Genomic DNA, 14535 nt, shown 5'->3' with positions numbered 1-14535 from the left:
TTGGTCTATTTGTCATGCAAAGAAGAAGAAAAAAAAAAGGTTGAAGAGGAAAAAAAAAACACAAACAAAAACACGCTGGGACGGTTGTATTGATCTATCAAATATTTGTTTAAGATGCAAATTAGCGTTACATTTCAGACAATCTCATACATCTCATACAACTCGACATTGGCGACAAACTGGATCGATTGTCTGTACATTAGCTATAAAATATGCACACATACAACCAGGTCAGTCATGAAAACACAAATTAATGCAGAAAATGTGCTGATAAAATGAAAGGAGCGGGCGAGGGGAGTGGGGGGGGGGGATGCAATGAATATTCTGAATCAATAGATGTTAATCAATCATTTAATGACTCTAAAAATATAACTCTGTCGATGAGACATGTAATATGAATACATTTTAAAGAATATGATTATCCATAAAAATAATACACATTCGTTTGGAGACTCGAGGGAAATCTATACAAAAAAAGAAGAACCTAGATACAAACTTTGTAAATGGAATAAGGTGTGACATGTACAATCAAAACATCTACATTGAAAATGCCTTTAACCGGTGTTGGAAAAAAGTGTCTGTTGAAACAAACACACAAATAATAATACAGACAAATGCGCATATCTGGAAGCATCGACACATTTGTCGGCTTTTCGAATTTATCAGCAAACGGTTTTCTTATTCTTTTATCATGACGAAAGGAAAACCGATTGATCAAACTGAGCGATGTCAATTATATCGGTACCAGAAAGCAGGTATCGATCACAAAGACAGTAGAGATAGATAGATAGATAGATAGAGAGGGAGAGATGGGGATGGGGAGGGTAGAGAATCCTTGACATCAACAAAACTTTCTTTCTTGTCTTTTTTTTTTAACCTCGTGTTTCCATTTCTCGGAACGTGACCGTCTATTGGCACGTGCGATAATTCGAAAACTTGGTTCCGGGGCTGGATACGAACTTTTTAGGCGAATCGATTTACGCTGTGCGCGTCGGAAGGGAGTGAACATATAAATTGTGCTTGCGAAAAGATGGCGGGTATAATTGTGTGCCCTACGCATTAGAGGATGGCGCGAATCAATGCGGGAATTCGTGGCGTCTGTGGGCGTTGGGGCGGTAGGGTTGCGTCTTGCCCGGAAATACCCACCTACAAGTGATCATCTTTGTTTTTCTCACCCCTCGCCAGAGAATATGGGAGACCAGAGACCTTCAGCTTTGCTTTCAGCCCGGGAATGAGAGCGATGGCCGTTCTCGTAATAGAGCCTTTGTCGATCTACTCGACAATCTATTTCATCTCGCTTTTTAGCTCTTACTCTTTCTATTTTCTCTTCCCTCACACTCTCTCTCTAACGATTGCTCTCAAAAATAAATAACATTAAAATGTTCTTCTTTTGATACTCCTTCCACTCATGATTGTCCCAAGTTTAAACTGTTACAATGCTACCACTGGTTCTGCTTTGCTCATGAGACAAGTCCACCAATTCCACGCTGAAGCTCATCGATTTTTGTCGATGTACCTCCGAAACCCCGGCCATTACCGGGAGAGCTAATATCTTTAAGGGTGGGTGTAATTAAGCACTAGGTATCACAAAATGGTCTTAAAACTACTAAAGTGAAAAATAAACATATTAAAACCATATATGTGTAGATAGGTTATGAAATGAGGAATATGATTGTGCATAGTATTTGACACTTCGCATCACTAATAAGCATAATTTATGCAAATCATACTTTTAGATTAAATCAACTTGTAGGGATAACTAATACAGATATTCACTTCAAATTTAGCACACACCATCTTCAGACAAGGAGACAGGAGTTGATCGTTTTAGTTTTTTAAATTTCTTTTTGTATCTCTCTATTTCTTATGTTTTTCTTTAAGTTTACCTAATCAGTATGCATAACACTTAATTAAGAAAAAGTAAAACAAAATTTAAAAATCTAAAACGATGAATTCCTTCTCCAACATTCCAGCAGTCAATATGCAAAATTTCAGCACAATCAGATACTCCATTCACAAGTTATTTTGATTTTCATTATGACAATTTATGGTAAAAGTTGTTTCTGAGAAAAACAAAGAAAAACATAAGCCAATATCATCACACACACAAATATTCTGTCATGTACAACAAATCATGACAACGATAAGCCAAAGTGTTCATTTGGGTTGATTAATTTATTACAGATATAGTGTGAAGTTTGACAAGTTCACATCACATAAAACAAAACACACTCAGTGTATTTTTTAAAATGTTAATTAATAAATAAATTCATTAAGATAAGCTCAAATATACAAAAAAAAAAAAATGGATTCCCACGTCGGACGGAAGACTCGGTTACTGGATTGCACAGAATACATTACATATATATACACAACATAAATCATAAGTGAAATGATCAAAATATACAGAAATAAGCAGTAAATAAATATAAATCATGAATTGATATCAAAAGTTAATCAGATAAATCAATTAATGCATAAATATAAATCAAATATACACAGTAATAATGAAATGACCTAAAATGCACCCGCCCCATATGTTTCCCCCTCCCGCTCCAGATGTTCTTCTTCTACCCTAGCCCTATGCTTCCTAAGTGCTTCCCTTTTCTTTTTAGCTACTACCCCTGCTTCATATTCTGCCCTCCTAACCCTCTTCCTATCTTTAGCTAGAGCAGATGAGATCACGTGAGTACTTACCTTCAGGTTCAGCTTGTCAAACACTCTGTAGCGACTTTCTCGAGCACCGCAGTTGAATGCGAGAGAAGCAAGGTTCACTGCAATCTGCACTGCTCGTGGCCCCCTCCACTGGTGTTTAGGACAGCGCTGCCAAATGAGAGCATTGAAGCTCTCATTTTGGTTTTGCGTATGACCAGGAAGGCACTTCAAGAGAAGGTCTTCGGCACTGAGTCGCTTGAATGTCGGTAACAGGAGGTTTAGGAACACACCATCGAGGTGGTGGGCCTTATCCTCCATACTACCATTTCTTTTGTACTCACACCATGACTGATCTCCATCAGGGCAGTACTGGTGACGGGCGCTGTCATCATCCTGTTTGACAGAATGATACAGTACAGCCATTACTGCCTTCTGCATTTTTTCTACCCCCTTTTCCCTCCCTTCTACACTATGTATTGCCCCTGGGTCCCTGTTATCATATATTGCATTCCTATAATACTTACTAAGTCTACCTACAGTCCCATTCTCACCCCCCGTTAGCCTGCTTGCTTTCCTCCCAACTGCCACCCCATCCTCTAATTTCTTACCACTGTGTTCCTTCCTAATATTATCTAACGCCTTATACATCCTCTTCCCTATGTGCCCGATACATTCTAATTTCATTACCTTGTGTCCCTCCCCATATGTGTCCTTGACCATGTTATATGCCTTACTGTCCCCATCCCCTATCATGTACCTGTACCTAAGTTTATGTTTGGAAATTGACCTACCCCATAATATCCCTGCTGCTTCACACTCCATGCTATTACTTGATCCCTTGTGATTTAATGTACAACTATCCTTGTGTCCCTCCCACCATTCTTTGTATTCTACGCTATCCCTATCTACACCCTCCCGCCTTGAACATTCCTTACAATATTTACACTTTACCACACTATCTAAGACCTTCCCCGTATCTATGCTAATCACCACCCCCACCCCTACATTAGATGTGTATCCCCTCTTGTGCCACGTCCCATCAAAAGAAACACTGACATCAATAACCGAGTCTTCCGTCAAGGTGGGATCCTCCTCCATTATGGCCTCCCGCAGTTCCTGCACGGCCTCGCTCTGCTGCTCCTCACATGCCTGCAAATTTACAAAGAAAGGAAATATAGATTCTTATTAGCTGTAATAAAAAGCAGTAATATACATGTAACTAAGAGGTATAAAGAGCCATACACACCATTGTGGTTCCATCTTTCAAGCGAGTCATGTGCTCATCAAAAGCCCTTGCAGAGATTGGGGCTGACGTTCCAAGGATTGTGGTGAGCGTCGTCAGCCCCTCCCTCCCAAGTCCCACTTCTGCTGCCCCTAGCACGGACCTCCTGTTGATGTCTGACACCTTGCCATCACAGGTGGGAGATGAGTGAAAAGTTGTTGTCTTCTCACATCTCCCACATGATACTGTGATGACAAGGGCCAGACCAGCACGCTGCGACTCATCATGGGTCAGGACTATGTCACCTAAATTAAAATATACAAAAAAAAAAAGAAAATGATTACATGTCATCCTCAATTTATATTAACTTGTCATATTCTTCACATTTATATTTTCAAAATGGCCAGTCCTATATCAGGAATATAGATTGATCATGCAAGAATGTAGATTGAACCACAAAGCCTTATTTGGGCTCCGACTTTTGACTACCATTAAAATTTTTGAAATAATTCATTCGTACAATAGCCTACCCCCTCTTCACCATTAAAACTATACTGTAGTGGACAAAGTGGACAAGCAGTATTTTACTTATCAATTTCTTCTTCCTATAGATCGAAAAACACATCCATGCACACCACACACATTCAGTTTCTCGTCAATGTTCTTTTATTTTTCGAAGTCTTACACTACATGTACAAACTACTGATCAAGCTACTCATGGTACTTTATATCTTCAATCTTTAAAATCATATTTCAATATCAAGCTTAACAAACAAGAATGCCACTCATAATTTTCTACTCACCAGGTTCTCCGTCGGGGCAGGTGTGCATTGCCGCAAATGCAGAACACAGCTGCTCAGACTCAAGCAAGGTGTAACCGTCCAATGACTGACACCGATCCCTATGAGTGGGACTAGTGTCAGGCAAGTGGACTTTTCTAGCTGATGGAGGAGTCTGAGCAAGCTGGGCTGGTTCCTCCTCCCTCTTCTCTGCATCCTTCTTCTTCACATAGGAAGGGATCCCAGAAAACCCCCTCCTCTTCTTCTGACCCTTTTTCCTCAGCACGGAACGCGGCATTTTACGAAAATGACTGACAAAATTTGACCGTATAGCTAGTATTGAGAAAATGCTGGTGAGAGTGAAAGTGAATGTCTAATGTAGACCTAGAGGTGGCGCTATGCCATTTTTGGCCCTTGCAGGCTGTAGACTAGTCTTCACTCTTCAGACTGCTGAAAGAATTACAAAATTTGAATAAAAAATAAGGAAATTAGAGCAGTTTTTGTTTCAAGGAAAACAAAAGGATCTCAAGGTCGCGAACGAGGAAATGCATGTGGCTAATTAACCAATTAATTAACAACTTTCTAATTAAGATTTTGACTTAAAATTTTGGTATTCTATAGATTAAAACATGTAGATTCCAGAAATGTAAAAAACTCAATTTTGATTTTTTGGTCTATATATTCATGAAATTATGGGGCTGATCCCCCCTTAACGAGAGATCGAGAAAGCAAAGGCTTCCCCCCTTTGGTTGTTCATCTACATCTCTCTCTATCCGTTACCCTCTTTTGCAGCTATAGGGATCTGATCGAAGGCATGCTATTATGAGACACTCAATTGCACTCTGTGGGGAAATGAGATGAAAGCAGGCTGCGAACGTGGATCCGTAAATAGCTGCCAGCGCAATGTCACTACACATGGCAGTCAGATCGGAAACCACACTCTCAAAAAGTCAATAAGTGGGACTAAGGAACAAAATGATCTAGATCACGGTGGTTATCTACCCCCTCCCTCCATCCTCGGGGTGAAAAAAAAGAGTAAGAAAAGGAGAAAGGGAAGGAATGGGGGATAACGGAAGGGGGAAATCTGAATGATCCGACAGGGAGACACAAGTCACAATAGGAGTTTTTTTTTTAAAAAGAGCAATTTGAGAATGAAATGGCCCACAGGCACGATCGTACCGATGACCCTCCTGTTGGTACTTCATTCATGTGTACTCGATTCATCGTGCATTACTATAATCACCTTCTTGGTTGAAGCATGTTTTCTTTCCTCTTTAGATATAACGTACTATTCAGTCACTCTAGACTGGATTGCTTCTCTCTCTTTCCCTTGCATTTGCTAATTCATTTATCTACATTATGATTATTTCTGCCTGCATCCATCATATCAATGTCCACAGAATTTATATCTGAGGTTCTAAATCTTGTAGGTTGCCATTTGGCAGGAGCCACGAAACGTTCTTTTTTGTTTGTTTATGTGTTTGTTTGTTTAGTGTCGAAGGGTGAGGGAAGCATTCGTGGTAGATTGGGTCATGGTTCAACGATCAATCATACCCCCCCCCCCCCCCCAACCTCCCATGCCGGCGAAAATGTTGACTTATAATCAAATAGCAGGGTACAATCTGAAACCCTTGCCAAAATCCGTGTAACTATTCGGTGTGCTGAAATTGCTTATCGTTCAGGTTAACAGCAGCGTTTGATAAGTTGTTTATAAGTATCTTGATACTACACATGCTTATTATAACATTAAAATATCGTTCACTTACTTCCTGCGATTGCACTTTCTCCTCATAATTATCAGTGAAGCTTTCATCACATTCCGCAACGGCCTTTTGACGTCGACGTAAAACTAATAAATCACAAGGCTATATAACGTACCCCGGAGTTACACAGCACCAGCAATGTTGCAGCCATCTGTAATCACGCGCGGACACTCGATACGACCTAAAACGCAAAGGGACAGCGCAGGGATGGTGGATTGGAGCGGGGGAGGGGGGGGGGGGGGAGTGTGTGGTAAAATACACCAGGAAGCAGCGCCCTGTTTGACTAAAAAGGGGCAAAGAGAATGGCGCATTTCTCAAACATACCGTGCGAGAAATGAATACCGTTGCGGCATAAACTATCCCGAATTCCTCATCAAGTTCTCCGGACGGACTGAATGCACGTCCGCTATATATAAGTTGCATGGGGGTATCACCCTTTCCCCGTTTCGGAGACCTGAAATTAGTCGGTGCCGTTCCATGGATATAAATAATGGATGCCCCCCGTATCGAGTTGCATGCGAGATGAGATGTATTTCATAGGACGGTGGACAGAAAAAGCGCAGAGAATCTTTCGCTGCCAAAAATGATCGAATTTAATGAAATAGGACTGTAAGAGTCCAGCATCCTGCCAGGGAGGTGGACACTGGTCAGTTCCGGTATTACGAAAGGGAGTGGGTGGGGTGAGTGTGAAGTAACACCTTGAATCATATAGTATACAGTATATATATATCTATATATATATATATATATATATATATATATATATATATATACACAATATATATATATATTATATATTATATATTTTTGTTATTGTTCTCTCAGTATCAACATTTGAGAAAGAGCGTGTCGCGCGAAAATTTGTGTATAGAAATAAACCGTTGGTGAATACAGCATGAACTTTGTTCCAGTTTTTTTTAATCTTTTTTATGTTGCCAACACGTGGACAAGCTACTCGATATATATATATATATATATATATATATATATATATATATATATATATATATATATACATATATATACACACACACACACACACATATATATATATATATATATATATATATATATATATATATATAGACGATGAAGACGAACAAGTTGACATAATGCATTAGAATCCAACTTCATTTATTTGTAAACAAAATTTTCGACACTTGCACGGATCTTCCTCAGGGTAACAGTGATATTTGTATTTGAAGCTCAGCACAGAAAAATAATAATAATAACAAAGAAACGCGCCTGGTTGTCAGCTTAGAGTTTGAGCTAGCAACCAACACGCACGGTTGTTAGCTAAAAATTCATATATATATATATATATGTATATATATATATATATGAACAGTTTGTTCGCAAAAATCGATAAGTCCATTTTTGAAGATTTTGAAGTACGTTCTCTGTCATTAAGTACAAAATAATACCTTTTAAATGATATATTGGTCACTACATATAAAGGTACATTTTTGAAGTCATGGTCAAAAGAAGCAAAAACGTTCTTATTATTCACTTTATTTTTCTTGAACTTTAATCGCAAATATCTCCATTTGGCAAATATGGACTTATCGGTTTTTGCAAACAAACTCTTCATATATATATATATATATATATATATATATATATATATATATAGGCTGCGTAAATGTAAATTTTGGGCAAAAAATTACAAGTAGTCCATTGTTCAACACAGGTGATTTCCATGAGATCATCGTAAGTACAAATGTAGCAACCCAAACAAAATATATTTTAGTTAGTTTCAAAAGTTTCTTTCATTTTTTCTTTCTTTCATTAGTTGAATAAAGAAGTAGGATGAGACGGGGGAGAGAAACGGAGGAAATAGGGGAGAGAAGGGGGTTATATGCTGTATAATGAGTACCTGGGATATGGTCCTCGTATAGAACCAGTACTTGTACTGCAGAGGCCACGATGGGCTTACAATAATACAAAGAACGAAAGGCATGTCAAAATGTATACCATTGTAGTTATGAATTTAAAACGTGACGATCTGATTCATGCACACTAGCATCCTTCCTGTTCGAAGGTCAAATCAATTGATGCAAATTGAATCTTAATTAAAGATTGCGTGCGGAGTAATTGCGTTTAGAGTGAACATCACAAAAATATAGTGAAGCGCAGTCAGGCTGCATGTTTTACGTTCGTGAAGAGTTAGACTTAATTTCCTCAAAATATGAATCATAAGAAAATCTAGTTGTAAAAAAACAAAGAAAGCAATTGTTTTAGATGCTCTTAAAAGAACGTTGTGCGTTCGTTGTTCTGAAAGAGATATAGAATACAATTGTTCTTGTCTAATCAAACTTGAACACAAACGTTCTTGTATAAGCAAACTTAAAAATGCATACTAAAAAAGGAAAGATAATAAGTAATGTGTAGACTACGCATTTTTTTTTTCGCATTCATGATTTCGAGTGGTTTGCATACATCGCATGTGTGGACTCCTGGCGTCGTTAAGTCGGTAATGAAATTTTGGTTTCAGAAATAGGTCTCAACAAAGCACATAGAATGACTTATAATAATCCACTGTGGTTTTCCGTGAGTACGTCATGTGTGAACGTGTTTTTTCTCCCTTTTAAAGAGACTGCACTGTACTGGGTGAGGTGAGGATTCAGCTTGTAACGTTTTGGGAGATATTAATTAGAAACAACACGAACAAACTCTATGAAATGTTAAAGAGCATACAATTCTAAGGGGAATCAAAAGTTAATTTGATGAAAATCTATTTTGAAATGACGGAGATATCCAAAAACAAAGGTTAAACAAAGAGATCCTAATAAAAGTCATGGCCTGTCAATTTCATTAGGATCGGTTTTGGGGTTTTTTTTTTTTTTTTTTGGTTGATATCTCAGCCATTTCAAGACCAATTTTCATCAATTAATGTTGGATCCTTCTTGAAATTACATGCTCTTTCATATTTCATAAGAGGTTTCTCATTATCTCACCAAAAATGTTATAAACCTGATATTAGGTCTCGACCAAAACTATACGATCCCTTTGATAAAAAATGATTTAATTGTATGGAATTTAATACTATGATTAATCATTGTTTATTCTGATTTGACACCACTAAGCTATAAATGTAGCTAAAAATCAGAGCGAAATAAGACATATGTTGAATGACGAAAGACATGACTGTAACAAATGGTAACACATCGTTGTACATGATCGCAAAGAAATATACTATTTTTCAATGATTTTGGCTACTGATAAATATAAAATGGATATTCGTAGCATCTTTCAAGCAATATATTGTGACTTTGTACAACTGGAATTCAATAAGCGACTTAATATAAGAAAGAACGAAGAAACTTAAATGTCACCATAACCTTTCTCCAGTCATCTTTTATAAAACTAAAACGAAAGTATGAAAAAAAGCCCGTGACAATAAAAGCATGAACAAATGTTAAAAGTAACATGACGACTTTTGCATCATTAAAAAAAAAGGAGAAGAAAAAGACAAAAATACAACAACAAAAAATAAAACTAGGGGCGTTCCATAGCGCGCTAGATATAAACGCATAAATCGTGACTTCCGCATCGGCGCGTGGTGATCGATGTGGGATGGTATCGAATGATGCGCGCCGTCCATGTCTGTTTGTTTTGACTGCTAACAATAGGCGGCAGCTGGCAGCTGAACCCACCGCTGGCGACATTCGAAACCCGACAGGCTGTCGTCTGTTCTACGATCGGATTCCCGCGACCGTGCGCGCGCGTGTTTCTTTTACAAATGACGAAACACAACGGATATAAAGAAAAAGAAAATGATTATAATTCACGCGCTAGAACAGGGATTTCTATGGAGAACAGTCGTCAAGTCTACTGAATATTTTGTGTTTTTTTTTTTATATTTGTGTGTGTTTCAGTGTTGTTTTTAGTTCCCCCTTTTAACAGTATACAATTGAGAATGCCATCTGTATAACTATTGCAAGTAAGCGTTTCCAACAATTTACGTTTTATCGACGATCTTCTATTATCATCAAGCTTTGATTAGTATCGAGTCGGATTTCAAAACTAACACTATTGCTGGTATACTGTATCACTTTTTAGAGAGACCGTGATATATTTTGAGATGAGTAAGAGTAATATTACACAGAAGTAAACGTGCCTTCTGATAAGTAACAAATTCAATTTTGGAACAAGTTTCAAAAGCCTGAAAACTCATATCATTCTTTGTTTGACCCTTGATGACAGAAGGTACAGCTGACAACTTGATTTCATTACTTTTCTTTGAAAGTTTGAATAAAAAATAAGCCTACACACCTTCTCCTGTTTATCTGGGATAATGTAGTTTCTTGACTTGGCAAACAAGTGGTTTAATTTCTAAACAAAATGATAAACAAATAAGCCGCAACAAGAATCACACTGCCTCGTCATCAACAGCATGATAGGGATTATGATTCAGGCGATGGGCAATGTCCCCGTAAACCAATACCTCAATGATATTTTCATGGGTGCTGTTCGTTATTCCGAAGATTCGTTATTCCGAAGGTTTGTTATTCCGAAGGTTCGTTAATCCGAAACACACAAATTCCCTATACCTAGAGGTTCGTTATTTCTAAAATGAAAAAGGGTTCGTTACTCCGAACATTTGTGGCGTTACTCCGAAGGTTCGTTATTCCGAAGGATCGTTAATCCGAAAATGAAATAGGGTTCGCTATTCCGAAGGCTCGTTTATCCGAAAATGAAATAGGGTTCGTAATTCCGAAGGTTCGTTGATCAGAAATGAAGGTTCGTTGATCAGAAATGAAATAGAGTCCGTAACGAACCTTCGGAGTAACGAGCTTTGTTTCATTTTCGGATTAACGAACCTTCGGAATAACCAACCTTATTTCATTTTTTCGGATTAATGAACCTTCGGAATAACAAACCTTATCACGTTTTCAGATTAACGAACTTTCGGAATAACGAACCTTCGGACCAAAGAACCTTCGGAATAACGAACCTTCGGAATAACGAACTGTAACCATTTTCATTCCCACAGAGACAGGGTATAGCCTATCTGGTTGCGCCAGCACTGAGTTCACCACTTTAAATTGTCAGATGATTTGTCCATGGCTTATCACGTTCTCTTCTGCCAGGGCTTAAAGCAACGATAAAAACCTAAATCAATATTGACAATGTCATTTCCAAGTCCTGAATATCATTAGATATATTTCCCATCTCTATGTAACAATGTTTCCACTTATTACGTCTACTTAAACAATTCCCCAAAAGACGCGAAATGGCAGAACAAGATTGGGATACAGGGCCGGCGCACTGTTTTCAAAAGTGTGGGGGCCCACTTCCGGGTTTCATGAGCTAACAAGCAAAAAAAATAAAAAATAAAAAATAAAAAAAAAAGAAAAGGTCCTCAGCTCATCTCTACCCGTACACTTCCGGGTTTCTTCAGCTAACAAGCAAAAAACAGCTCATTCTCTCCCCTCCCATTGTAGTGCCTCTTACGCACTTCCGGGTTGAAAAAAGTGTGGGGCCCAAAGTGATGACACCTTATGTATTCCTTTGTATGGTGCACAAAAAGTGTGGGGGCCCGAGCCCCCACGGCCCCCACGGCTGCGCCGCCCCTGGGGTAAACAGATAGTGAGCAAGGCAGATGGTGATGACCATGTCCAATGATGATGATCATGATGAAAAGAAAGTTTAGTCAAAGGCGGGAAAGTAGTGAGAAGAAGAAGTTGATGAGGTAAAGAACTAAAGGAAACAACGACAGTAAGAGAAGGAAATCCTATGCTGGTAAGACGATAAAAGGAATCATGAAAAACAATGCGAAAAATGTGAAAAGATAACATAGATAATGATATTTCAGACATTGTACTTTCTTTGTGACTCCCGCTTCCTCCGTGCAAACAAAAACACAAACACAGATGCTCCTTAAACAACTGAACACACATCCATGCGATCTCAAACGTTTAAGAAACATACACCAAGAAACGTGGGCTGTGCAATCATATTATGGTATAACGCTGCGTCTAAACTCTGCATACTTTAACGAAATAAAGAATGACAACAAGGAAATTCAAGAAGGAACTTCTTCAGAGGCACTGCCAATTGCTCTTCTAAATTTTATTTGTCAATATCAGGATACTGTATTCTCTCTTTATTTCTTCTTAAAGTGTACAAGTCCTGTAGGTATATAAAGGGAAAACATTTTGGCTGGTCGGCGTGTGTCTGCGTTAATTCTGGATATGATACAGTCTCGTTATTTTAAAATAACGGTCATTCGATTACCTGTCCCACGCAATCGCACATTCCACTCTAAAGCCAAGTTAGACGCAAGGCACAAAACTACAGTATGCTCCTACGCATTCTTTTACAAAAGCATGCATTACTGAAAGCTTCGTTTTTATTTGTGTTATGTAAAACACATTTTTTGTTTTTGTTTACCATGGTGTTGATCGCTGACTCTCATTTTGGCCGATAACGAGGTCGTAGAGGGGAAGTGAAAGTGGCCTTAAATTCTCCTTTCCAGAAATACCATTTGCTAAAAGCACATCCGATACGATATTTACCGTTTTTCAAAGCAAAAATCATCCTTACACAGTATATCAGTATACTTGAGATTTGCCACTGAATAGTTGTCATAATACTGTAGTAACAATACCGAACCTCTGAAAACGTTATGCATATTTTGTTGCAAACGTCATGAAGGGAAAAGTCGCAATTTTACAAAGAAAATGATATACTACGATCATTGAATGAACGAAAAAATGTACTATAGCCATTTTGTAGATGAGCTGTCTGCCACGTACTGTCCGTTGGCTGTTTATACCACTCTTGACTATTAAGTCTTTTTTATTGACGCAGATGATGCTTTCCCAAATTTTTTTCTGTCAAACTCTGCATTTTAAACCGAGGATGAATACTTAAACTGCTTGAATCAACAGTCGTCTCATATTTTCTATGGCTTATGATAAACATTTACCCTCTTTTTGGCCAATGCTGGAGTGTCGCCTTTAACCGCGTCTCGACCACCCAAATGGCTTTTAACATGTTCGTGTGAATCGCTGTTTCTGAGTCCGCATTATGCTTCGACGGCGATCTACCCACGAATGTGCGTGTGTATTTGAATTTGGAACTTCGCTCCATTAGTAATAGTGACGGGAAGAACGAACGGAAGAAGCAGAGGGAAGAGAATTCGCAGAGATATGGGGGGGGGGAGAGATGGAGGGAGGCGGAGGGAGGCGGATAGACGTAGACGGCGGCGACAAGGGGAAAAAAAAAGATGAAACTCTGTTTCAAGAGATGTTTGAGGACAGACCCTATCTTGAAGGAGCTGCTGATTGCAGATAATATTTGGAAACTCTTCAGTGGGAATGACAGACAACACACTAAAATGGCGCAAATCTCTCTCGCCTCCACTTGACCTTTTGGGGTGGAACTCTAAAGTGGTTCTCCCATGGTCGCGGGAATACAGGACGTGTATTTTGTAGGGCGGCGGGACGGTACAATTCGTATAGCATTGTCTGTTGCTTTGCAGCTATTTGCCCCGCGCCGCATACGATACGTTCGCGCGCTTTTGCCCATACATCTTTGTCAGAAAGTCAGGTAGTAACGCGATACCTCCTGCTAGAAAAGACCCTTCTTTTTGAGTCGTGCTGATAAAGCGTTCTTTCGAAAAAGTGTGGTTACACGATTGCAATCGTACGACGAGTCTTCTTTTGCGACGATGGTTTGTTTGGTGACATTATCGGGTTTCATACAGCACCGTACCCCGTTCTCCCCTAACCTTACGTAAGTTGATATCCTATGATACTACAGGTCATTGCTAATACTCTTATCATCGTATAGCACTGAAGTTCGTCTCTCAAACTTATGCTGACCAGTGTAAAGTTAGTGCCAGGTAGATAAATAGTATGTAGGTAGGTAGTACGCATAAGGATTGTTGAAATGCAGATAAGCAGTTGCGATCTTACAAAAATTTCGTTTGTATATAGAGGGCAGACCTATTGAAGAAAAACTACCTCATTATGGGTGTGTTTTTTTCTATAAGCAGTGGGTTAAGTCAAGGGTACTGTGCAACATCAATCATCTATTTTTCTGAAACATTATAGTGAAAAATACATATATGTATTCCGGTTTCATGTTCATGTCTATTTTCGTCCAC

General features: G+C 38.7%; 1 protein-coding gene across 1 annotated transcript; it reads right to left on the bottom strand.

The window, feature by feature from the left end:
• Positions 1 to 2156: 2156 nt before the first annotated feature.
• Positions 2157 to 4954, bottom strand: LOC140243540 (uncharacterized). The gene is made up of 3 exons (XM_072323210.1): positions 4681 to 4954; positions 3902 to 4182; positions 2157 to 3804 (listed from the first exon to the last, which is right to left on the bottom strand). The coding sequence occupies exons 1-3, from the start codon at positions 4952 to 4954 to the stop codon at positions 2518 to 2520; spliced, it is 1842 nt and encodes a 613-aa protein (XP_072179311.1). The 3' UTR covers positions 2157 to 2517.
• Positions 4955 to 14535: the final 9581 nt, after the last annotated feature.

The sequence above is a fragment of the Diadema setosum genome, chromosome 20, assembly GCF_964275005.1.
Source record: "Diadema setosum chromosome 20, eeDiaSeto1, whole genome shotgun sequence".
Classification (NCBI taxonomy): Eukaryota; Metazoa; Echinodermata; class Echinoidea; order Diadematoida; family Diadematidae; genus Diadema; species Diadema setosum.
This window is presented reverse-complemented; position numbering and strand designations above follow the sequence as displayed.